At 37.0% G+C, this 27,636-nt stretch overlaps 1 protein-coding gene across 2 annotated transcripts; it reads left to right on the top strand.

The window, feature by feature from the left end:
* The first annotated feature begins 326 nt into the window (after window positions 1–326).
* Window positions 327–27,636, top strand: Myoz2 (myozenin 2). Of its 2 annotated transcripts, XM_090356557.1 has the most exons (6): window positions 327–462; window positions 1,025–1,111; window positions 8,637–8,806; window positions 13,756–13,885; window positions 15,122–15,305; window positions 27,262–27,636. In XM_090356557.1, the coding sequence occupies exons 2-6, from the start codon at window positions 1,036–1,038 to the stop codon at window positions 27,494–27,496; spliced, it is 795 nt and encodes a 264-aa protein (XP_090212683.1). In that variant the 5' UTR covers window positions 327–462; window positions 1,025–1,035; the 3' UTR covers window positions 27,497–27,636. The 2 variants fall into 2 exon arrangements, with proteins under 2 accessions (XP_090212683.1, XP_090212682.1); XM_090356556.1 differs by lacking the exon at window positions 1,025–1,111.

The following is a 27,636-nucleotide window of genomic DNA, read 5'->3' as shown; positions in this document are numbered from 1 at the left end:
TATGATTGATTTGGATTATGAAAAAAATCCACAATTGTGTTCCTATTTACGTATATGTCTCTTGTTGTCCCTATGGAGCATAAGAATTTTAAAAATGCTTTCAAAAATCCCTTCTGGTTAGTGTGGCCTCAAAAAGAAGCTGTTCAGTAAAAAACTTTGTGCATGCCCAGTGAGTATTTCATTCAGCCTTCTCACAGACACAATGGACAGAACCTAATCTTTCCCTGTTCCTCCCTTTCGCCAGGAAGATATGAGTAGCTGAAGTATTTGGTGCTATATATAGCCAGTTGATGTCAGCTGGATGCCAGTCTCTTCAGAAAGGCTCAGTCCCCAGTTTGAGCCAGTGCTAGGGACCAAGTTCAAGGATAAAACCCATTGGGTCCTCGTGTCATCATATTCCATCTCCAGAGTCTTCCTCCACCATTGGGGCTTCTTCCAGCTAAAAAGCAGTCTGACAGCAAGGTGAGTATATTGTTTCTTAAAATGTTTTATTAGTCAGTTGTCCACAGAGGTTCAGAGTTGTGACTCATAAATGAACATTCTTTGCTTTAAGAGACAGCTGTTGGTGCCAATATTAAAATGTCACTACCAGAAAGTGTTTGGATTGAATTTGACATCTTCTTTCCCTCTTACGGTTTGCTGGAATTGATGTACTGTGATGCTGGTAAATAGGGGCCAGGAAGGAAGGAAGGGAAAATTAAAACTGATCTGTGGAAAGGAGAAAGAACAAAGAAAGGTGGCCAACCTTTTCTGTTTCTCACTGCCTACTGGTCATGGCATTAATGTGCACTCAACCCTGGGTTTGCAAACTCCCAGTGCCATTCTCTGTTTATGGACGCAGGGCCAGTCAGTGAATAGCAAGCACTGTTACCAGGCAAGCAAGGTATGTTAAAGCCTTTCAGGGGAATGAACAACAGGAATTCTTCCAAGAGAATGAAGATGTTCTCCTTCAAAAAAGGATCATCATCAGACAGCAAGTGAATTCTTCCCATTGCCTCAGTAACACCTCCTTTATCGTTTACAGGGCTAAAAGCCATGCTATCACACATCACTCTGGTGAAGCAGAGGAGGCAGCCAGCATCAGCCACCATGAAGGAAAGCCACAGAAATGGTATCCAGAAAACCCCTCATAGCCTTAACGTAGCCCAGCATGGATACAGACCCCCTTCCTGACGTCAATATATTGTAGTTTGCTTCTTTCCGTCAGAAGGAAGCTGGAGCTCTAGGGTGGTGCAGAAAAGGCCTATGGTCACTAATCCTTTTGTAGTCATCTTTTCTTATTTGAAAGCTATTTTCAGACGAACAACTGCTGTAAAAGGAATGAAGCAATCTGACAGCTGATGTACATTCTGCCCCGCTTGCCTTCCACGTTATCAGTGGATATCACTCTCATAACGTGCACAATCTCATCTTTCTTGCCCAGTCCATGTGTTTTTATTTAAATCTCGATTTTATTTACAGTCTATAAAATATCCAAATATGTTCCATCACCCTGTTTTTAGTTTTTTACAAAAATCTGTTGATTAAATTTACATTTATAGTTTGCTTATTTGTTTAACCCTGCATAGAATTGACATTTACTGGTTGATTTATTCGTTTGTGTTGTGAGCAAAATCTACTTTTGTTTTAATTTCTGAGGAAAATAGGTTTTAGAGTTTCAAAACATCAACTCCAGAAGTTTAATGTATTTAGAGACAAGGTTATTATGATATTGTGAATGTTTAAAATTACTAAATAATTCTAGAAAGCAATGATTTCAACAACCACATTTTGAGTGTTGGAAGGGAAATTCAATTTTGCCAATGAGCAAAGGGTAAAATGATGAGAGAAATTTAAGTACAAAGTCCTTTTCAGGTGGACTTGAACCATTGTAGACATTTCTATAGAATTTTCTAGGTGTCTCATTCTCCCTTTTTTGATAAGGAAAGAGATCTCATGGTGATTTCTGGGTAGAGAATCTAGAAATGGTTGAATGTGGTGTTTGCAGTGATGCACTTTTCACCAAACAAGCTGAACAGAACCACTAAGAGTCCTATGTGCTGTCCACAATCTAATGTATCCTGTTGCTAAGTTTTGGTTACCGGTTCTTTTCTTTTCTTTTCTTTTTTTCCTAACACAAAAAAATCACAGTGTTGGCTTCACCTGTTTATTGGGTGTTACTATAATATCAAATTAGTTCAGAATAAAATGAGAATATTTCTGAATTAGATGCCAGAATTCAATCTTTACAATACTATCTTCCAAATTCCTAGTTTCTTCTAACTTACATGTATCTTTGTGGTTCAGTTTCAGGTAATTTATTTGGACTCATCTGTATAGTTTTCCTGGCCAATAAGGGAAAAGAAGTAAAATAATCACTTGAGTTTGAGATTCTAATTATTTACCTTAATACTAGACTTATAATAGTTTTGTGTGTGCACACTCATTTGCATGCTGATACTGGGGCTTGAACTCAGGATTTGGGTGCTGTACCTGAGCTTTGGTGCTCAAAGTTAGCACTCTATTATGTGGGTCACAGTTCTACTTCCAGCTGTTTTGGTGGTTAATTAGATATGAGAGCCAGGCTGGCTTCAAATTGTGATCCTCAGATCTCAGCCTCCTGAGTAGAAAGGATTACAGGTATGAGACACAAGAACCTGGCTAATTTAATTTTTTTAAAAAAACTCAATCAATTTAATGTAATCTCAGTCTAAACCACGTGTTCATTCGAGTATGCAGTTAGTTTTGCTGAGACCTACAAGGATAAGAAAAAAAATCTCTTAAAGTTTTATAAACACAAGTTCAAAAACATTTAGTCCAAAAGAGAATGAATAGAACAGTGTCCTCTAACCTGAAGTAGGACATTTAGTGCCCTTATTGTAGAGGAAGGAGACTACAGATGGTGTCTTCAAGATGAATTTTAGGAGAACATTAAGAATGGAGAGCATTATACCAGATCTCTCATTCTACCAGGAGACACAACGAATCACTGAAAAATTCTGTCCATATAGATTCACTGGATAGAATGAGGTGTAAAGAGATAGAAAATTCCAAACATTTGTAAACTACTCTCCAAAGCATTACTCATGATGGATCCATTACAATTTGATGATATAGCAGAAGCAAATGTATCACACCCCCAACAAGTTTTGAAAAGAACTAAAACCATTTAAAAACATTTTCAGCTGGTACTGGTGGCTCATGCCTGTAATTCTAGCTACTGAGGAGGCTGAGATCTGAAAGTTGCAGTTCAAAGCCAGCCAGGTCAGGAAAGTCCATGTGATTCTTATCTCCATTTAAGTACCAAAAAGGCCAGAAGTGAAGCTGCAGCTCAAGTGGTAGAGTGATAACCTTGAACACAAAAACACAGGGACATTGTCTAGGCCCAGAGTTCAATCCCAAGAACACCAACACCACAAAAAGTGAAAAATAAATAAAAAGTATCCATCACGAAATCTGTCTACTTGCAGAGGACCTTCTTATGACCGTAGCCACAGCTGCTAGTATCTAACAACTGTTGTTTACCAAGACTGCCTAAGAAAGCATTTCACCATCACCGGTGCACAAATTAGTGTGGGGGACAAGAAAAGATGACCCACTGGAGTCCCTCATCCATTAGCTCTGCTCGGTACCCTAAATCTCTATGTGTTTTCCCAGATTTAATCACATCCTGCACTTACTTAGTGACACACTGGTGACTAGAAGGCTGAAAGAAGAGGAATGGGGAAGGAGAAAAGGAGAGTTGTAATGAGCTGACAGAGGAAGAAATGGAGCAATCGGAAATGTGTAAGGAGAGATACTCTGGAGCAGTGGACATCAGCTTAGAAATGTTGATAAGGGAACTGGAATTAAAAACTGTAAGCTGGCCAGGAAGTATTATGTTCTGCCTTCACACACGGATATTGTAGATAGATGAGGATAAAGAAGGAGATGGTTACTGCAGAAGGCTGATTTCACACTATAGGAATTTTTCACACTATAAGTTTTTGTTTTTGTTTTTAACCTGGCTTCTGGTTAAGTTTTTCCTCTTGATTTGTTTTTTGGTTAGCTTTTGTTTTTCTTCTGTGACTGGGAAAAAGCTTTCCCGGGCACACTGCTGGGCAGGTTATTTTTTTTGTAATTTCAGGAAGAGATTTTAGCTTTGTACTCTAAAAACAGGAAGCCCAGGTTCTAAACTGAACAGTGTTGTTGAAATGGTACCAGGAGCCTTGGTTCCAGACTAGGCCTCAGAGTCCTTAAAAAATGTGAAGAAAGCTGAATTTGCTAAACATAAAGTGTAGAAGGCTAGATTTTCTGATCAAAAAGGGAGAAGTACAGATTTGCTAATCAAATAGTGTAGAAAGCTGGATTTGCTAATCACAAACTGTGAAAAGCTCTAATTGCTTTTGTATGACCAATTCTAAGATCCACAATCGTGATTTACTGAGCTCAGTACTGAAAGCAAATGTGAGTGTGTTTGAGTTTCTTCATCAGTGGCAAAGAAGATGGTAATATTGACATAAATCACAAGGATACTTTGAGAAAGAAGAGAGTATAAGGTATAGAATCTGAGATGGAGTATCCTGTGAAAGATTTCTTTGACTTTTCCTGCAAGTCAGATCTTCAACAGCAAAATGAGGGATTTCAGACAAGCCTGCTGTAACTCATATAAAATACAAAAAAAGTGGGAGGAAATTATTTTTTAAAAAACACTATTCAGTGGATAGGTTTGTAAGTGTTCTTTGAGCTAACTTTTTTTAATTGTATTTTACTGTCTGGATAATGTAGAGAGGGGTTACAGTTACATTCATCAGGTAATGGGTATATTACTTCTTGAGCCTTGATACCCCTTCTCATGTTTTTGTCCCCGAGCCAACTTTTTATACCAGCATTGTCATAATCCCAAGTGGGGGTGGAAATAGAGCTAAGAATGCTTATATTTTTATTTTGAAAAAGCACATAATTTTTAAAATACATTTTTAATTTTTATTTATTTTGATTTCTATCATATAATTCACAGATTTTTCTGAGCATTTTTCGTGAACATGGTCCTTCAGGAAAATTAAACCAGAAAACTAAGCTAAATCAAAATTGAAATTGCAGATTTTAACTCTAGACATACTATGGTATCATCCTAGATGGCATGTATGTATGTATGTATTTTGTTGTTGTTATTTTATAGTGGTACTTGGACTTGAACTCATGGCCTGGGTGCTTTTTCTTAACATTTTTGCTCAAGGCTGGTGCTCTACTACTTGAAGCACAGCTCCATTTTTGGCTTTTTGCTGGTTCATTAGAGATAAGAGTCTCATAAACCTTCCTTTGCTTTGAATCTCAATCCTTAAACCTTAGCATTTTGAGTAGCTAGGCACCATCCTAGGTTTTTTAAGAAGTAAAGTTTTATATACATTTTTATAAGTAGCCCTGGACATTGTTTCTAATCTTTTATTTATATAATTCAGTACATTGGCAATCTTGTGTCTTATGTTTATACCTTGATTTACACTGTCTCAAATTATATTATTTTTATTCATGGCACATTTTAGAAGAATTGAAATTGAGACAAAGATATTTGAAATAGAAAAGCAAAGAATCCCCCGTGGGTTTCAAATCTCATATCTAGAAAAAAAATTCAATATCATATGTTGATTGGCATTTTACACGTAATTAGAGATCATAGTCTGAACAATGCTGGTTATATATGCAATTATCACTAAAATATACGTAACAACCTAATATACATTATATACAATTTATATAAATTTAAATAGATTACATACTTGTATATTATAAAATATATAAATATAATATATTATGTATTTAATATGTGAATATACTAAAGGCAATATATAAATTACACACCTTATATATAAAATATATATAATAACGTATATTTTGGTGATTATTATTCTGACCACATGAGCCATCTATTTGTAGATTCCTATGAAAGAGCACAAAGAATCTCTTTGCTTCTATAAGATTCTAAATAAATCAGAAAGCCCACGTTAAGGCCGATAAACTTTAGCTAACTCTTCTTTGATGGCTTTATCCATTCTATCCGAGCTACAGTTGGTATTCAGACATGGGGAACAGTTTTAAACAACATTTAGTCTTACTTCAATTATTTGTGAGAGAGTTGGATTCACTCTGAATGACAGCAGTAGGAAAGTATGCTTGGCAATATTATTTTCAATAGATGATCTAATGTCACAAAAGCCTTCTAAGACACGAGGACAAGGATATGTATCCTGAATAAGGCACATCATTTATCAAGTATCAAGATTAAACACTCTGTTTAAAGACCCTGTGCATGGAGTTTGCCGTAAAGAGCAGGGAACAGCTGAACCTGGAATCTATCTTCTCTGTGGACAGAATTCCTCACTGAAGTTTAAGTAATGAGAGGAATCATATGTTAGATTTCCAATTCATGAATGATATTTGGAATTCCTTTTTTAGGGACATTATTGAATTTAACTTTTCAAAGGGAAGAGAGGGAACACTTGGATTTATGTCTGTTGTTGTTTGTTTATGCAAAGGATGTTGACTTACATAGTGCTGACATTGATGGATGTATCTAGTGTAATAGTAAATATTTAGCAACTGGTTCTCTGGGAGAAAAATGCATTGGCTTGTAGAGTTTGCCCATTTCTGAACATAAATATTCCAAAGATAGCCAGATAATTTCAAGCAACCATCAAAGAGACCTGAAATGGAGAGTTAAGAAGAGATGTGCAATCATACATTATATGATTATATGTTTTCACCATACATCTAAAATAACTTTTACCTAAGTAACTTCCAGAGCCTAATAGAAAAGAGGCAGCAAGACAATTATAGGCTGATACTTTGAGTAATTGTTGCTTTGGTTTTTATATGATTTTCTTAATTATTAAAATGATGTAACTTTTGTTGTTGTTGGTCATGAGGCTTGAACTCTAGGCCTGGGTATTGTCCCTGAGTTCTTTTACTCAGTGCTAGTGCTCTACCATCTTGAGCCACAGCTTCACTTCCGGTTTTCTGGTAGGTAATTGTAGAGAAGAGTCACAAATTTTCCTGCCCCGGCTGGCTTTTAATTGAGATCCTCATATCTCAGCCCCTTAAATAACTAGGATTACAGGCATGAGCCACCAGCATCCAGCTTATAACAATCTTAATACTACTGGGTTTCATAATTCCTGAAATTGTATCAATCAACTCCTGTGAACCACTATATAACATAACCACAGCATAACAGCATAGGAATTCTATGCGATTGACAGATAATTCACCCTGCCTTCCTGATATTATGCTAATTTATATGAAACATTTTCTTTCTTTCTTTCTTTTTTTGCCAGTCCTGGGCTTGAGCTCAGGGCCTGAGCACTGTCCTTGGACTTTTTCAAGGCTAGAGCTCTACCACTTGAGCCTTAGCACCACTTCTGGCTTTTTCTATGTATGTGGTACCGAGGAATTGAAGCTGGGCCTTCGTGCATGCTGGGCAAGCACTCTACCACTGGCCAAACTCCTGCCCCTGAAACATTTTCTTTAATTATTTTGTATATGTGTGTGTGAAAGAGAGAGAGAGAAGAGGGGAGAGAAAGAGGGAGAGAAAGAGAGAGAGAGAGAGTGAGAGAGAGAGACAGACAGACAGAGACAAAGAGAGACAGAGAGAGCGTGCATGCTGGACCATCCCTCGGGCTTAAATTCAGGACCTGGACTCTGTTCCTGGCTTTTTCAATTGAAGCGAGTACTCTACCACTTGAGCCACACCTCCGTTTCTGCCTTTTTGGTAGTTAACTGGAGAGAAGAGTCTCAAGGACTTTTCCGCCTGATCTGTCTTTGAAGGACAATCCTCAGATGTCAGCCTCTTGAATAGTTATGGTTACAGGCATGAGACCCCAGAACCCTACTTATTTAATTTGTACATCAACTCTTTGTGTGAATATTACTACTGTTATTATTAGCTGCAGTTGATGGATAAGGTTTATATCAATTAAGTATATCTATGTACATATACAAATAAGAATACATGTATGCATACATATGATGTGTATATATATGCATCTATATGCCTATATGTTACTTATTTGATGTATCTAGCTATATCTATGTATGTGTATATATATGATCCCAAATATATCAATGATTGTGCATTTCGCAAGTGATAGAGGCAGTCTTTAACTCAATACCATCTGGTTTAAGAGCTCACAAGAGCATTTATTAGGGAGTGTGGCCGAGTGGTAGAGTTCTTGCCTAGCATGCACGAAACCCAGGGTTTGATTGCTCAGTACCACATACCCAGAAAAAGCCAGAAGTAGTGCTGTGGCTCAAGTAATAGAGTGCTAGACTTGAGAAAGCTCAAGGACAGTGCCCAGGCCCTGAGTTTAAGCCCTAGGATTTGGAAGAAAAAAAAAAGAGTATTTACTAGGTAACAAATTACGGAAATTAGAAATCATTTTTACACCTATAATCCTAGCCGCTCAAGAGGTGTAAGACTCTCTGCTCCAATTAACCACTCAAAAATCAGAAGTGGTGCTGTGGCTCAAAGTGGCAGAGCACTAGCCTTGAGCAAAAGAGCTCAGGGACAGACCCTGAGTTCAAGCCTCACAACCAACAACAACAAAAAAGAAAGAAAACAATGTTAAAATTGTTAAAATGCTCACTTTGTGGTTTGTGTGTATTGGAATGTTGTTTTGCAGACGCAGAGGGCATGGATCTAGGCAAAAAAGTCAGCATCCCCAGAGACATCATGTTGGAAGAACTGTCTCATCTCAGTAATCGAGGTGCCAGACTGTTTAAGATGCGTCAAAGAAGATCTGACAAATATACGTTTGAGAATTTCCAGTATGAGTCCAGAGCACAAATAAACGTAGGTATAACTTGACTGGGTGGCATCTAACTGCATGGGGCATAGGCCTACATTTATGTGTATGATTAGATTTCCAAACTAGTTATGCTACATACTTGCTTTCAGTTGATTCTGGTAGACACTCTGCTCGTGATAAGGAATAGTTTGGGTGGATAAACAAAAGAACTATTATATATGATATGGAGCATGCTTTTAGTTCAATAGAGACATTGTAAGCCTGTAGGTTTGGCACTGAGGAGCTGGATTATTCTGGTCAGAGAAAGGAGAGGGAGTGGAGAGCACTGGTACTAAATGTTTCTGTGGTCTTATCACTACCAGTTAAATGTTTGAGATGGAAACACTTCCAAAGCACACTGAGCTCTACAAAATAAGGATAAGCATTTTATTAGCTACATACAATTCTAGTACTGAAAATGCCTGAGGTCCACAGATTCCTTCTGTCTCCTGTCAAAGCATATTTGTTCCATCTTGTCTAGAGCAGTTTGCTACCTATTGATGACCAAGTCAGGAGGGTCAATTCTTTGGACAATTACTCACTGGGAGCTAATGAACAGCAGCAAAAGAATTTTTTCACATATTATATTGATATTATATTCACTTAAACTACCATTCAGAGCTATCATGGCTCAAGCAGGTCATAATAGGAAGGCAATAATGAAGTATTTTGAATGTCTCCTTTCTTTACAACAGATTGAGTTTACTCATTCTTTTACTAGACTTGTTGCAGGAAACTATAGATAACAAAATGTAAAACAGCAAAAAATTGTATCAATTTCAAAATATTCCACTTATTTCGACCTGCTTAGTAGTAAGTATTGAAAGTATATTTTATATGAAAAATATTTAAGCCGGGAATGTAGTTCAGAAGCAGAACACTTGCCTGTATAGCATATGTGAGGGCCTGGCTTCCAGTTATTAGTATTAAAATAAAAACGAGTTCATAGTAATGAGGATTCTCTAACATCAATAGATTCAGTCTAGTTACAGTTGTGAATCTGGTGAGATACTAAGTCATAGTCATAATATTTACATAGATCAAGGCTTGTTTTTCACTTGAAGTGGTGGATAAACATAATATTCTGTAACCCTTAAATGATGCACAGTATCCTCTTATCAGAAAATATCTGTGACAACTACAATATGAGCTGAAAATATTCCCTATTCCAGCCAGCAGTTTGTTATGTAATCATAATGACAACAAAGAAGGTACTTCATGAAATATTATTGGGCAAGGTCGTGTCAGGAAAGTCTTGCAAAATCATCTATGGGTCTAGACATCTAAGTGAATGAATAGTGTCACTTATAACTCTGTGAATGAATAGTGCCACAACTCTGAGAGTAATTCTCTACAATTCTGAGTAACATACAAGACTTAACATGCCCTGTAGACTAAATAGAATCTTTCCTCCCTGGCTTCCAAGATTATTGACAATCATTTTCTGTGCTGGTAGTCAAAAGTTACAGTTAATCAAAAGTGTAAAAAAAAGTCCTAAGAATTCTTCACTATTTGTAGAAAGTAGGGCACTAAATAAATCAAATAATCCCCCAAAGATATCTTACAATAAATCAATGCTGACAAATGAGACAATAATAAATAATAAGGTCTGCAATGAAACCATACGACAATGAGTTTCCTTATGTGATGTAAAGTCTGATGAAATCTACTCTCCCTTCTTCAGAGATGAGGAAAGTAGAATTCAAGGAAGTATGTTGATTTGACTTAGGCAAGAATGGAAAAAAGGAAGACTGGATCCAGCTGTTAGAATTCTACCATCTTTGGAACCAACACCTCTCGTGGTGTAAATACAGGAAATTTTGTCCTGGGAACCAGATAATTATGGTTTAGTTCTGGCACTCCCAATCCACTATGTGATTTGAAGATAATTTAAATATTTTTCTTCTGCTTTTCTTATTTGCAAAACATGAGCTCAGATGTTCTCAAAAGATGCCTTCTGACTTAAACAACATGTGCTCTCATAATTCTAACAATTACCTGCACAGAACTCATGGAAGAGTGCAAGGCACATAATATAATGACACAATCACTTTGTCCAAGTTTAGGTTATAACTTAGGTCACTGTTAAAATGACAGGATTTTAGAGGTAACACTGCATTGAGTTCATATCCATTGATTCGTTTATACATTTGGCAAGTATGCACTATTACATTATGAGTACTATGCTGTTAAGTTCAATGATCAGTAATTATAGCCTTTATCCAGCAAGGAAAAAACCAACTGACATTGAAAGATAAAATGCAGATATTAACTTACAGACTAATTCTTGAATGATCTTTATATGATTTATGGTATATAAGCCTAATTCATTGATTATATTCTGTATCATGCTTTTATTGCTTCTTTTGAGTTCTAATTATTATCAAAATAATGATTTACCTTATTTTTATGTATGTCTTATATGTAAATCTCCAGTAATCAATGCCATTTGTCAACTGTCAAGTGTCCTTCTAAAAACGGCAACTACATAGCTTTGAGCTTTACTGTTCTACTCAAGGACACTGGCAAATGCAAGCCACATATTATACTTTTGTATAGCCCAAACAATGAGAGGAAATGCTTATTCTTTAAAAGAAAAGAAATGCATTGCTTGCTACATGAGCCAGTTCTGAAGCCCTGGTGGATGAAGTGACTTATTTCTTAGATAAAAGGCAAAAAAAAAGGAAAGAGCTGAAAAATAAGCAAAAAAGAGAAATTCATAATAACTAAAATTCTCTTCTGTTGACCACTGCATAAAGACATAAAGACATGCACTTCTTGAAATGTATAAATATATAATGTATAAATGTATAAAAGGAAAATTTCCATAAAAATAATTCTGGCTGAGTACTAGTGGCTCATGACTATAATCCTAACTATCTAAGAGGCTGAGATCTGAGGGCCATGGTTCAAAATCAGCCTGAGCAGAAAAGTGTGAGACTCATCACCATCAAAAAGCCAAAAGTGGAGGTGTGGCTCAAGAGGTAGACCCCAGACTTGAAGGAAAAAGCTAAAGGAAAGCACCCAGGCCCTGAGTTCCAACACCAGTACTGGCACAAGTGTGTGCACACATGTACACAGACAATCTAAAATAAAATCAAACTATATACCTTTACAGTCTGAATGCATAGTTGGTCAAAACATAGCTTCCATGTTTATGGCACAAAGTATACCACAAGCAAAACAATTACTTCTGTTTCTGCTGATATTTCAATAGAAATCATATAATGTAGATGTATACATTTTAACTTACATGATTACAATCTGTCAGATGTCATTCTACTTTTATTAGCGTCAACAAAGATTAAAGAAAATACATTTCCGTTTCCCTTTCCAAAATTTTCTTAAGTTGATCGTGGACAGATGAAACACTATAATTTAAAGTGTATGTCATAACCAAAATAAGTCACTAACCATTATAAGACTTGTTTGTTACTTAACAAGATAATAGAACTAGTGGGTGTCTCCGGATAATGACTAACCAAGAGAGTTGATTTTCCTGTTCATCATTCATCTCCAGGAAAAGGTTTCAGATGACTGGTAGAATGATTCTTAAAAAATTAATGCAGGTGCAATGATTTATAGGTCTGGCGAAATTTATTTCAAAGATATATTCCACCAATGTAGAAAAGATAAATATTTATCCATTGCATATTTAAACTTTCTCTGTTTATCTCAACTCACTTTTTATTTACAGTTAATGTTGGCAGGAACTTTCTACCTTTTAAAAAAGGCATATAGGCTCAGAAGTAAAAAATAAAAGTCAAAACAATAGTAATCTTGTCAGCAAAGTTCAGCATTCAAGATAGAAGCTAAATTCAAAAGGTAAAAACACTAAATGAAATATATGCATTTATAAAAAACATTTTATCTCAGAAATCATTTTATTTGAAGTTGTCTTTAACTTTAACATTGTCTTATCTAAGGAACCAATTACATTTAAATCAGATTAAAATCTAGTTGGGACCCCACAAATGACATAAATGAAGCAAAAACCTAGCTAAGAGTAACAAATTTATTCATGTGTTTATATGAAATATGGAAATATTTCTGGCAGATGAAATTGGAAGGAAGAAGATTTTAGGATAGGTCACAAATCCTGGGAAATCTAGGATTTGGCATGAGAAAGAACAGAGGGGAGCTGTAGAACCTGCCCCAGAAATGGGAAACTGGCCAGTAGAAGAAACGTTCTAATAAGCATGAGATAACATGTATTAAGTAGGTATAAGATCACCATTACTAGTCATGCCTGTAATCCTAGCTACTCAGGAGGCTGAGATCTGAGGATCGCAGCTGAAAGCCAGCCCTGGCACAAAAGTCCATGAGACTCTTATCTACAATTAACCACCAGAAAGCCAGAAGTGGCACTCTGGCTCAAGAGGTAGAGCACTAGCCTTGAGCTGAAGAGCCCAGGGACAGTGCCCAGGCCCAGAGTTCATGTCCCATGACCAACAAAAAAAAATCACAAACAACAAAATTAAAATTTATATGAAAGTTTTTAGGTTTTTCTAAGAACCATAGTCTTCCTTCTGTAAATCTATGCAACTTAATTACTTTTCTATTTGTTTGGGGGAATTGATATGTAGAATACAATTGATTTGAAACATATACACATACATAAATTTATATATATATAATATGAATCTAAAACATATAAACTATAAAACCAAACTATAAAGTACAATGCTAATTGAAGAATCCTTAAGCCAAATAATTATCCAACATGCTCCACATTATTAGATTAAAAAGATTTAAAGGTTAAATGTAATGTCATAAGGATATTGTGAATGGAAAATTAATTGACTGGCACATTCAGGCTCAATTATTTGGCTTCAATTATTATTCAGTAGACTGTGCTGAGACAGACTGATATCAGTAAAGTGTTTCATCAACATGTCCCTGTTAGCTCTTCTAGCTTTCAGCAGAGGTTTTTCTTTTCTTTAATCAAATACAGCACAATATTGCTATGCAGAATGGGAAACTGGATGGCACTGCCATGGAAGCTGGTTTACAGCAAGCACCCCTGACACCCCCAAACACCCCAGATCCACGAAGCCCTCCAAATCCAGAGAGCATTGCACCAGGTAAGCAAATCTCTTACAAATACTACAGTAAGACAGGTGTGAACACACCGCTGAAACTCACCTGAAGCCTTCTTTAAGTGGCATTGAGTGTGTGTGGCGGGCCACCGTCGTTCTGGGGTTCAAGACTGGGTCACTATCCCTAAGCTTTCTTGCTCAAAGGATAGTGCCCCACCACTTGAGCCTACTTTCTGGCCTATTTTTCTTTCCTTTTTATTGGAGGGAAAGAGGTGGCTTAATGAAGGTGAGTCTCACAGAGTTTTCTACCCAGGCTGACTTTAAACAATAATCCTCAAGTGTCAGCCTCCTGAGTAGCTAGGATCACAGGCATGAGCCATGGATAATTAAGTGACTTTTAAATAACAGCTTTCCTTGCTGGTGCAGAACTTTAAGAAATGTAAACATTCAAATTCAAAGAATTAAATATTTCTAGGAGCAATATATTGCATTCTTTTACATAATCCATTCTATTTGTAATCATGCTATGTTAGAAATTATATTTGTAGTTATATTGAAATGGTTTGTACAAGACTGAGTCATTTATGAAATGCAATGCTACTACCTATTATCTTTCTCACTAACTCTATGACATGTTAATTATATTTCTTATTTTACAGATTAGGACTGAGGTTTTGTGAATGTAGCTGAGACCATATTGATTAATCAAGAATTAAACACAGGTCCCATACCACATTTATGGATGAGTCATAAGATGTGGAGATGGCTTTCATTAGTCTCTGCTCTCCCCAAGGATTTCAAAGGCAGTCCCTTAAGAGTATGTAGGCAGGCACCGGTTGCTCAAGCCTTAATCCTAAATGTTTAGGGGGCTGACATCTGAGGATGGAGGTTCGAAGCTAGTGGGGGCAGAAAAGTCCCCCTAAGACTTATCTCCAGTTACCACTCAAAAACTGGAAGTGGCGCTGTGATTCAATTGGTAGAGTGCTGGACTTGAACAGATGAGCTCAGGGACAGTGCTGAGGGCCTAAGTTCAAGCCCCATGACTGACAAGGAAGGAAAGAAAGAAAAATTAAACATCAGGAAGTGACACTTTAAAAAAAATTTAACTTCAGAAGCTTATAGGAGTTTAAATGTCCAAACAATTTTAGTCTGCTGCTTTGTGAGGGGGTCATAAAAAAATTTATTCAGCATGGAAAATGGGACACAGGAACTGGTAGGTGGTATTTAGGAACTTTAGGACATTGTGTTTGTTAACAGACTGTTTCTACTGTTCCTCCAAAGGATATTCCGGGCCCCTGAAGGAGATTCCCCCTGAAAGATTCAATACCACCGCTGTGCCAAAATACTACCAGTCCCCCTGGGAACAGGCCATTGGTGATGATCCTGAGCTCCTTGAGGCTCTGTACCCTAAACTGTTCAAGCCAGAAGGAAAGGCAGAGCTGCCTGATTACAGGAGCTTCAACAGGTAACTCAGTCATCTCAGGTGATTCTGCTGGCCTGTGATACTAACATGTTTCCCCTGTGTAGGGGACTGAATCCTCTGATAAGAAAAAAACTAAACATGTGTCTTTTTTTTTTTTTGGCCAGTCCGGGGCTTATGCACTTGGATTTTTTCAAGGCTAGAACTTTACCACTTGAGCCTCCACATCACTCCTGGCTTTTTTCTGTGTATGTGGTACCGAGGAATCAAACCCTGTCTTCATGCATACTAGGCAAGCACTCTACCACTAGGCCAAACTCCAGGCCCTAAACATATGTCTTTTAACAAACATTTAAACCATGTCGAAATATGGAATCTATCCTAAGATAAGATAAATCCTCATTTTTTTGGTAGTACTGGGGTTTGAGCTGAGACCTTATGTCTTTGTTATACATGTGTTCTACCACTTGAACCACGCACCCAGTCCTTCATTTTTGCGACCCAATACTTCTTTGAATGAAAAAAATTCAGAAACTACAACTGTTATAATTTCAATATTATTCGCCATAGCTTATTTCATTGTAATTGTAAAGGTGATGTACAGAGGGGTTATAGTCACATAAGTCAGATAAAGAGTACATTTCTTTTGGAACAATGGCACCCTTTTCCTTTTTTTCTGTTTTTCCCTCCCATCCACACCCACGAGTTATATAGTTTATTTTCAACATAATATCAGCAGTGTGTATCACTGCTGCATTTGTTCACCCTTTGTTCCTCTATTCCTGGAGGGACAGACTTTAAAATGTTATTTTAATAAAAGTTCCTAATTGGAAGACTGGTACATGTATGTATGTGAGGGGTGAGAGACAGAGAGAGAGAATGGTGGTATTCAAGAATTTCAGAAATATTTCATATATATATAAATTATTCCCATATGAGTTATGAGAATTACTGTATAACTTCAGTTACAGAGTTTATAAACTTCCAGTTTATTATTGCTTTACCAGAAGACTGGCCAGATTAAATGTAATTTAGAAATTTAATGGCTCAAAATATCCCAGCACATGTACAAATAAAATCTTATGCCATTGAGAATATATCTCCCAAGCAATGTATGTAGACTAGTTCATATAATGGAAATCTACATTTCCCTGGTATTCACTTGTTTATATATATATAATACACATATATATTATATTTATGTATTTCCATGGGGGTTGTAGATATTTTTAATGGCTCATAGTTTATTTTTTATTACTTGATGTTTGTTTTAGAATAAAATACAATTGATCATTGGCATCCCTGGGTAAGGCTGTTGATGGAAAACATGCATGTTCAGTAAGCAGAACCCAGGGTTGCCCTGGCAATGCTTGATTTATATTCCCCACGATCCCATCCAACTTCCGTTATAAACATGCTGCTTTTCAACCAATCTAAAATTTTGACTTTATCATTTATACTAAGCACATTACAGATTTACCTTCCTTTCTGGGCTCCATTTTCTTTTCAGAAAGTAGATTTTCAGAAAACTAAGAGCAAGAACTCAGTGGATCGGACATGATTGAAATATAAATGGTGATAATTGCTTAAAGTACATGTGCAAGAATACACAGGGCTAAGGCCTTATTTATTATGTGCATTGCTTTAGCATATTATTACTGAACACTTACAGTGTAATTATATTTTTTGGATTAAATGTTTGCAAATGAGAGTATAAAATGTTATATATGCTCTATTTTTATTTCTAATGCTGAGCTAATTTCATAAGAACTAGAAAAGCTTGTTTAAGTAAACTTTTTTGTGTCTGCCAGTCCTGGGGCTTGAGCTCTGGTGTAGGCTCTGCCCCTGAGCTGCTTTTTGCTCAAAGGTAGCTCTCTAGCACTTGAACCACAGCTCTACTTCCAGCTTTGGTACTTAATCAGAGATAAGTCTCTCAGACTTCCCAGCCTCAGCTGGCTTCCAGTGAGCGACCCTAAAATCTCAGACTCTTGAGTAGCTAGGATTAAAGGTATGAGCCACCAGTGTCCAGATACAATTCTTTTTTAATGACTGAAAAGTTATCAAGAAAGTGTATTCTTGAAGGCCAAGATCCTGGACGAAAGAGAAATCTAGAGATGGAAAGGTTTCCATATTTGATACATCTTCCCTCCAGGCACTTTCTGGTCACAGGTAAAATCAAAGAGGTTGAGAAGCTGAGCAAGCCTTTCAGCAGTTTCTCGCCTGGGAACATCCAAAATAGGATTGTAGGCGCTTCAAAGATGGAGGTGCCTAGTGGCTAATCCATGCTTTCAACTGGAAATGTCTAGTGAAAATATGGCTTAAAAGTAAAAGTTAAATTTAAACACATTCATGTGTTGTTTCCTACTAGACAATAAGATACAAACTTAATAAACAAAAAGAATAAAGGTATAACTGTCATTAGGCACAAATGACAGAAAATCCCAAAGAACCCATGGATAAAGATGAGAGTTCACAAGAGCACAGAATACAAGGTCAAAATATAATATACCGGTAACTTTGTATTCTAGAAACAAATAATTTAGAAACACATTGTTCATGCATTTACTGAGTAATTTGTGACTTTTCTTTGTTTCTTACACTGCAATTAAAATTTTCTTTAAAAAAATCACAGGAAAATGACTCTAACAGTTCTCCACACGTTTCCCTATAAATGTGACAGAAGTCATTCTCTAAATTTGTCCAGAAGCCATTTCCATCACTTAGAAGAGAGGTTGAAGTAGTTTCTAGGTTCAAAATGGGTGCTTCTTTTTACTGTAAGTTAACATGATTTTATTTTACCAGACTACTGGAGATTATGAGGAAACAATTTAACCAAGAATTTAGTTCTTCACACAATTCTATACATTTAAAAATAAAATGTAATCTATATCTTTTCTCAATTTACTAAATAATTCAAGTCATTGTTGCATTGAACTTTTTCTGATATATCTTTTCATAGTTACAAAACCAAATGGAAGGGGAGGAGGAGAGGGAGAGGAGAGAGAGGGGAGAGAGGGGGGGAAGAGAGAGAGAAAGCAGTTTACATTAAAGTCCTTGTGAAAAGTAAAATAATATTATTTGGTATTCCCATGTTACTATAAATAATTTTCAGATGCCTTATTAAAGGCATAGGAAGCAGGATGCAGTCTGAATGCATCCAGTGGTGATAAAAAGATAAAAACTGAAAAAAAAACAAAAAAAATTTAAAAAGATAAAAACTGAATGAATGTTATATCCCAAGTATAGTCACAATCTCAGAATGGCTGAATACCTTGCCTTCTTGTACTCTCTTGACTGTAGTCAAATCTTATGTAGCATTCAAGGTTATGGAACCTGTAAGATAAAGTAAACTGAGAGCAAAGACATTTCTGGCTTTGCTTCAAATAGGTATGTTGCCTTAGGTTTAGTATTTAATCTCTCATTTTTTCTCATTGGTGAAATTAATTTTATAATTAGATACCTTTAAAAATATACACATTAGCTCTTTTGTAGAATAATTTAATTTCTGTGCAACCATTCTACCCAACAGAATAATTAGTGATTATTATGGGTGTGTTATATGCCCCGTGCTAGTAATTTTTAGGAACATAATCCCGACTAAAGGCCAAATCAGCATCTACTAACTGTGAAGGTGAATGAAACAGGCCTAGAATTCACAACATGGATGACAGACTGTAAAAAAAAATCCTTTTAAAGTCAAATCTATTTCTACAGAATTGCTCTTGTGGGAATTACAGAGATGCAAGTATCCTTGAATAGGATATTTCAAATCTTTTCATTGAAAAACTTTACTACCTTTGTGTGGGACTTGAAACTACTTTCATAGATCTTAAAAATCTTACAAGTGGTCTCTCACTTTGAATGTTAAAGGATTCCCTTTCATTTGTATGTAAAAGGCAATACATTTCTAATGAACAGGATGTAGTCTCAGTGTTGCCAAAGAAAAGAAAAGAAAATCCTGCTTTCCAAACAGCAACTTTTCACTGGTTTTGTGCTAGGAGTCCGGAGACGGATGATGGGAGAGAACGAAAATTCTGATGTTTACAAGGACAAGAAAACTACCCACTAATTCATCCGGAGTGGAGAGGTGGGGCGGGGGGAATCCCACAGAACTGGCTAAGAAGAGGAAGAGCAACTCATTGAATACAAAACCCTAATAGTGGATAGAAGTGCAAAGAAACTTTGCCTCTTTGACTAAGATCAGAAAATACATATATGGATAGAATTTATTTCTGGAATCAGATTCAGCTTGAATCTGGAAATGTTCTTCTTTGGCATCTTGGTGATTCTGTTCCTTCTTAAAAACCCCAGTAACAGGTGTGTCACTAGAAGACCCCCTTGAAAAAAGGGACATGGGTGATTCAATACTATACTGTCCTTATCTTCCATATCATTTTCAAATTTAAGATACTGGAATATTTTTTCCACATTGAGGATTGAATCCATTATGCTGGGTGTTCTTGCCAATCTCTCTGCCACTGAGCCACATTCCCCCACCACAATTCTTAGTAATTTTCTAATGAAGTATATTGTTTTACTGTTTTATACTTATTTCTAAAAATTATAATGCTGTTCTTTGTTTAGAACTCAAAATCTAAGAAAGAGCTTTTTTCTTTTCTCTGCCAGTGGCCATTCTTTTGTAACAGTAACTAATTTATTTCATATATCTCTCCCTGTCCCTCTTTCACTCTTGGCTTGTCTGTAAGTTCATTGAAGATTAAAAATACAGTGCATACTTTTCCTTGATATTCACATATTAGAATGTCTAGACAGGCTACGAATAAGGAATGAGTCAGCAAATGAACAGTCTATTGGCATGCAATGGCTACGACATAATTGATGTACAGTGTCTACAGTGATAAAAAGATTTCCTTGCCCATCTTAAACATCCAAGAATATGGTTTAACTTTTGTATTGAATTGAAGTTGAGTCATAGAAGTTTCTCATCTCGCCTTCAGATAACAAAATGTGGAGCACTGAATTAGATGATGTTGTTGTGAGTCTGACAGTAACCACATATGAGATCATGGGTTGGATATGATATAAGCACCCAGCCCATGTAGGCTGAGTTCCTAAAACACACTTCTGGACCTTGGAGGTGGTCTAAGAGATTTAGGGATCTAGCTCTGTGGTAGAGCACTTGTTTGGTAGGGTTAAAATTTTTTTCAGTGTAAGAACCCTTTGGTGGGGGTGTGCAGATGATTAGCAAAGTAGAATTTCAGCAAGTCTGGGTTCTTTGGTTCAAATCTTGTTTTCCTTAGTTAATAGGTACGTGACTCCGGGTAAGTCATTTAGCTAATCTATGTCTGTTAAATGGGGTATAAATAAACCAACTCAGAAAGGTCACTGTGAGGATTTGATGAGACACTTTAGTAAGTATGCTTGAAAATCAGCAGCATCTGTACCACCTGGAAACTAACTAGAAATGCAGAATGTCAAGGCCTACTTTGGCTGATTAAAGTAGCACTTTAAGGAGAGCCCCAAGTGGTATCCACACCAATAGTCTGACAAGCTTTTAAAGCAGCATCTAATGCATAGCATCCACATAATGGATGAGAGAGTCCATGCTACTATGATTACTGAAATAGTGATCAGGACAAGGATATTGGAACCAATTTATGTTCTATTATCCACATTCTCCCCAGCAAGTTAGGGCAAAAAGGATAAAGTCAGCCATCTTGAGAAGATGTACACCAGGACATGAAGTATCTAGCTCTTCAGAGTGGGGAAAATATGATAGTCAAGAACCTTGGAGCCGGGCGCCAGTGGCTCACACCTATAATCCTAGCTACTCAGGAGGCTGAGATCTGAAGACTGTGGTTCAAAGCCAACTGGGCCACTAAAGTCTGTGAACTCTTATCTCCAATTAACCACCAGAAAACCGGAAGTGGCACTGGGGCTCAAGGGGTAGGGCGGTAGCCTTGAGCTGAAGAGCTCAGGGGAAGTGCAACTCACACACACACACACAAGAGAACACTTGGCACTTGCTCTAATAATAATAATAGGACACAGCATGTATGTCACAGCCATGGTTGAAGCCATGGATTCACCGTGCACACATTTCCCTCAGTTACCAAAGATCAAGTTCTCGGTCTCTCTGTCTCTCTGTCTCTGTCTCTCCTCTCCTCTCCTCTCCTCTCCTCTCCTCTCCTCTCCTCTCCTCTCCTCTCCTCTCCTCTCTTCTCTTCCTTTAGTCTGAGACCAGCATTCAAGCTTGGTATCTGACATTTTCGCTCACTGGCTAGCAATCTACCAAATGAGCCAGACCTCCACCAAAGACTTTCATATATCCTTCACTGCCTTGCTCTCTGGTAATTTGCCCATGTTTGCTTCTTGGTGGCCTCACTAGACATGTAAATTATCCAACAAATGCTGCTCTTCTCTCAAGTAATTTCTTTAAAAGGATCGTTTTCTCAACTCCATCCCAGACTTGGCTAATCTTAAAACTTAACATTACCTGTGTCACCTCCAAAATCCTCAAGTCAAGCATCCCTCCCCACACTTTATGCCTTTACAGTTTTTTTTAATTAGTAATGCTTCATTTTCTCTCAACAAAGCCACCTCATTTAAAAAAGGGTATCCCTTTTTTTAATTGGTCATGGGGCTTGAACTCTGGGCCTGGGCACTGACTAGCTCAAGGTTAGAACTCTACCACTTAGAGCCACAGTGCCACATCCAGTTTTCTGGTGGTTAATTCGAGAGTAGAGTATCACAGACTTTTGTGGCCAGACTGGCTTTGAACCATGATCCTCAGATCTCAGCCTCCTGAGTATCTAGGATTACAGGCATGAACCACCAGCACCTGGCTGCATCATCCATTTCTGACAACATTCTCCTTACTTAGATTCTGTAGTCTACTGATATTACAGATACTCATGTCTACCTTGCTTCTCTCTGTTATGCTCAACTGCCAAAGCTTCTGTTCTTGTTGATACTGTCTCTTTACTTCTTCACAGATAAAATGTGGGCTAAAAGAAGCAAAACCTTTCTTGATTATTTCACCTTCAATTGATAATCATAAATCTCAAATATTGATCATCATAAGTTTCATAACCTTAGGACATGCTACAGCTAATTCTCTCCACCAGTATCCTCCCACATAGGCAAAATTCCACCCAATCCACCATCAGTTGATGACCTCAGGTGTTATTTCTATGAGAGTGGAAGCAAATTAGAAGACATCGGATTTATTTTCCCGTTACCAAGGTTACCAAGGAAGTGCTGATTCCATAAACCCTTTGCTTTCTCGTCAGAAATCTGATGAGTTACCTAACAGTTCCTAAAATCAGCCCTTACAAATGCAACTATTCTACTCTCAAATTTAGCCTATAGTTGTGTACCTGCTCTTGTTCATTATATTTTTTTCCTTCTTTCTCTTTCTTGGGTTCTTACTCTTAGTATAGAGACAAATTAAAATATCTCTTACATGAAAATTCTCCTTTTATCTCACCTTCCTTAATGACTGTTTAGGATTTCTATCCAATTTCTTCATAATAAAAATATTTCCAAGAGCTATTTATGACTGTATCTACTTCATGTCTCGTTATCTCTTGAACTCATTTCAATCAGAATTATATGCATCAAATTACTCTAATATAAAGAGATATTCCCATGTTTTCATGTCCAATAGTGAATTCAGTTATAAGTTTATTCAGCTTTACAGTAGAAGATAACGTCATTTATTATTTTCTCTCCTAAACATGTGCCTTTTAGAACACTAACTCTCCAGGGTCTCTTCCTTCTTAGATTCCATTGCTGGTTCCTCCTTTTAAAACTCTGAATGGTAGGGCACTAATTTTTCTCTTCACTCTACACTCATTTAGGGCTGTGATTACGTGACATTCCATGGGTTTGATGAGTATCTACTTGCTGGTGATGCCAATGAGATATTCTGCCCTAAACCTTTCTGTGTCCCAGCCTTCTACAGGACATACCCTCGGGATGTCTAACAAACATATAAAAATTAATGTCAGAAAGGAATTCATAACTTTTAACCTAAACCAACTCTTGTTCCAATCTGTTTTATCTTAGTACAGGGAGTATCTACACTCCACGTGGCTCAAGTAAGCAACTAAGAACTTTATTCCATTCTTCATCTAATACTGGATACCTTAAAAAAAAAAAAGGCCTATGAGTCCCACCTTCAAAAAACAATGACTTCTTAATTAGTATCTCCAGTGGTACGAACCACTAGATCTCTTACTTCACTTAGCATAAGTGCATAAGTGCATAAGCATAGACTGGCTTTCTGCTTGCCCTTTCTTCCTCTCTACTGTTTTCTACACAGCATCTTGGGAGAGGTGATTTAAAAGGAAAATAAGATCTCATACCTACTTCCTGCTAAACATGCTATTACCACTTAAGTGCCCACTTGCTGTCTGGGCCTGCAAACTTATAGTGTTTGCCCTGTGTCTCTAGTTTCATTTCCTATCCTCCAAAAGATCACCCCGCTCTGGCCACATGGCCTTCTTAATTGTTCTTTAGAAAACTCCATCGTACCTCAAAGCCTTTTCCCTTTCTGTTCCTTTCGTCCATAATGCCTTCCTCAGATGATGGGTAGTTCAGTTGTTTCATCTCAGTGCTTTGCTGAAATGACATTTTACAGATTCTTATATTTAAATAGTGCTCATTTAACTTGGTGCGGTGGCTCATGCTTGTAATCCTAGAGATCTGAGGATCTCAGTTCAAAGCCAGCCCAGACACTAAAGTCCATGAGACTCTTATCTCCAGTTAACCACTAGAAAACCAGAAGTGGCGCTGTGGCACCAGAGGTAGGATGACAGCCTTGAGCTGAAGAGCTCAAGGGACAGCGCCCATACCCAGAGTAAAAGCCCCACGAACAACCAATAATAATAATAATAATAATAATAATAATAATAATAATAATAACATTCTTTCCACTGACCTACAAATTCAGTTTATAAGTATATAAACTTCCCAACCACTCACTTTCCTTTAATTTTCCTCATAGCACTACTCATTAAATTATGCTATTGATTAATTTATTCTCGTCCTATTACTGAGTCTTCCTGAGATGTAGATACAGTGCAAAGCAGCAACTTTGTCTTATTTAACACTACAATCTTGGCATCTACCACACTACCAGGCATCTGTAGGCACTTTATTAAACACCTGTTCTAAAAATTAATGAAGTTTACAGGACTGAGAAGTCCTGTGTTTGGCAGGGCAACTCATTTCTTTCAGGTGAAAATGAGATTTCAAGCTAGTTGGACTGACTCAAGAATCCCACCTTTTATATGGTTGTTTTCTCTCTTTGTCTATTGCTTTACAAATTTCTATCATTTGTCTTTATTATATGAATCAAGGCTAGTGCTTACCATTTGAGCCACAGTGCCACTTCCAGCTTTTTCTGTTCATGTGGTATTGAGCTTCATGAATGCTAGGAAAGCACTCTACCCCTAAGCCACATCCGTAGCCCACCATTTTTGTTTGTTTTTGTACCAATACCAGGGCCTGGGAATTGTCCCTAAGCATTTTTGCTCAAGGCTAGTGATCTACTACTCAAGCCACAACTGTACCTCTGGCTCTTTTTTTTCAGTGCTTAATTGGAGATAAGACTGTCTCTGGCTTTTTTTTCTTGCTTATGTTGGCTTTGAACTGCAGTCCTCAGACCTCAGTCTCCTGAGGCATAAGCCTCTGACATCTAGCTATCCAACATTAATTTTTGTTTAGTTAAATGCATAGATTAGCAATCTGTCTAAATGAATATATTCAAGAACGAAACCATTTATACCTGAGAAGATAAAATCTATTAATGGCTTATTTCACTCACATACTCTGACACTAGGCCATATTAGCTAATTGGTACTTTTCCATAGTATAACTATTTTAAACCAGATAGGCCTTCTCAGTAGTATCTAGCTTTGGTAACTTAAGTTTTATAATTTTGTATATAGTGCCAGTATTACGAACTTGAACTCAGGGCTTCAGGCTCCTGCTTTGCTTTTCAATCACAGCTCATACTCTACTGCTCGAGCCATGCATCCATTCCTGCTTTCTGCTGTTTAGTTGGAGATATTTGAAATTGGATAGGGAAGGGGAGAAAACCAAGATGAGGCGGGGGGGAGGGGTGGTGGAGGGGAGGGTAATGGGGACCAAGACATGTGAAAGGGTATCAATATATGTGAATTAATGCACCTTCTATCTGGCTAATATCATATAACCCTTTTATTAATTACAATAAAAAATATATAAAAAAGAGTCTTTTAGATTTGTCCTAGTGGGATTTTATCCTCAGATTTCAGCTTCCTGAATAGCTAGAATTATATATGAACTACTGACTTCCAGCCCATGATCACATTTTAAAAGTGTTTTTTATTGTCACTGCCAGTACTTTTATACATTATGACTTGAGTTAATTATTTATCCATCAGTTAGCTGGAGCATGTTCAAGTCATTCTCTTAGGAAAAGAATAGCAGTCTAAATCCAAGCATGCCTATTTTTTTAACCTTGGCACATGAAGAATGACTTAAAGCCTTTTTCCTCTTTAACACTTAGTTGACATTTTTCCACTCCCTTTAAGTATTTAATGTTTTGAAAAGGATTGTAACACTCAATTTTTTCACCACTCTTCTTGTTCCCCACATGGATCATTAAAATTCTAACAAAAGGATGCAGGTAGTATATTCTTTCTCTCCTCCTCTTTCGACTAGAATTTAGTGACTCCTTTTGCTCTAAACTCAAGAAAGTTGTCTTTGATCATGTCTTTGGCTCCTCATTATTATCCTAATGTTTTATTTTTTCCTTTGGAAGCTTAATATCCTCCATATGCATTTATTTGATTTATTGTGCTGTCTGCTTCTGTCCTTGGAGAGTCCTTTCACATAATTTAGCATGCTTTTTCTATGGGAAAGACACAAAATTCCACTGTCTCTCAAAAAGTAGCAAGTCCTTTTTGATTATTTTTATTTGAGAAGGCTAAAAACAGAGGTGTTATACTTCCATAAGTCAGGCAAAGAGTACATTTCCTTTTGGAAAATGTCACCCTGTCCCTCCCAGTTTTTCTCTCCAATCCCACCTACAAGTTGTGTAGTTCATTTTCAGCATAGTGTCCAGTGAGTACCACTGCTGCCTACTGTTTGTTCATTTCTGTGCCTCCCCTTCCACTCCATAGATAGAAAAACAAGACGAAGGGAAAGCAAAAAATAGCAAGAAGTAAAAAACCTCTTGTCTCCATTTCCTAAATCCGATTTCTCTAAGTATTATTTTGTATGATCAGAAACACTTAGGCATTGTAAGCTCTTTTAAGGGTAAAGGCCATGTTTTTATATTTCTATTTATTTGCTTGTAAGCACAATCTGGGAAAATTAATAGATATTTACAATTAGCATTTGGTTTCTTTAGCTGGCCTATGATATTATATGGTAATGGAAGAACATGAACTTACTGGAAAAAATAATAAGAGTATTATTAAAAATGAGGCAAGAAACCTAGAACTCAATACATAAAGAAAACGATCAAAGTTCATGTGTATAGACGAAAAGGGAAAACATATTTATAACCTATTTATAGCATATTTTTAATCAAACTTATTTATAACCTAATTTCATTGGGTTACAGAAATTGGGCTAAGGAAGTGTTGTCTAGGGTTGCTAGGGAGAGACAGAACCAAAAGACTACACAAGTGGAGGAAAGGCAGGAAGATGCATCTTCACTAGGAAAAACATGGTTAGCAAAGGCGTAGAAGCTCACCCATACAGGAGAGAGATGCCTTAACACCAAAGTAAAGTTTATATCCAAAGCAGCTTTTAAATCATTTGCTATCAAATACCTATTTTGGCATAAAGGCCTTGTCTTTCAATGCAAAGGCTTGGACTAAGAGCTCAAATACTTAAAAAACAAAAACAAAACAAAAAAAACCACCTATTTAGGATGCCAAAATAACTTGCCCACAGAACTGTGAATTAAGGCTGTTTTCTGTTTGGTGGCAAATGATTCTGAATATTCATTGTTATTACTTTTTCTCCTCATTTCCCACAGGGTTGCTACCCCATTTGGAGGTTTTGAAAAAGCGTCCAAAATGGTCAAGTTCAAAGTTCCAGATTTTGAGCTACTGCTGTTAACAGATCCCAGGTTCATGGCCTTTGCAAATCCTCTTTCTGGCAGACGGTCCTTTAATAGGACTCCAAAAGGGTGGATATCGGAGAATATTCCCATTGTGATAACCTCAGAGCCTGCAGAGGACGAGGCTGTGCCAGAATCAGAAGACCTCTGAGAAGGCAGCCGTACACCCTAGAGAAATCGCTCAACAGCAAAGCTTCTCTTTCATTCTCCTGCTTCTTGACAAAGCCACTTCCATTCTTCATTAGTAGTGATGAGTCAATAGCAATGAGAGAAGCTTCTTTGGCATTTGAC

The sequence above is a fragment of the Megascapheus bottae genome, chromosome 23 (assembly GCF_031878675.1).
Source record: "Megascapheus bottae isolate mThoBot1 chromosome 23, mThoBot2.hap1, whole genome shotgun sequence".
NCBI classification, from domain to species: domain Eukaryota; kingdom Metazoa; phylum Chordata; class Mammalia; order Rodentia; family Geomyidae; genus Megascapheus; species Megascapheus bottae.
Note: the sequence above shows the minus strand (reverse complement) of the source record. Positions and strands in the feature narration are given on the sequence as shown.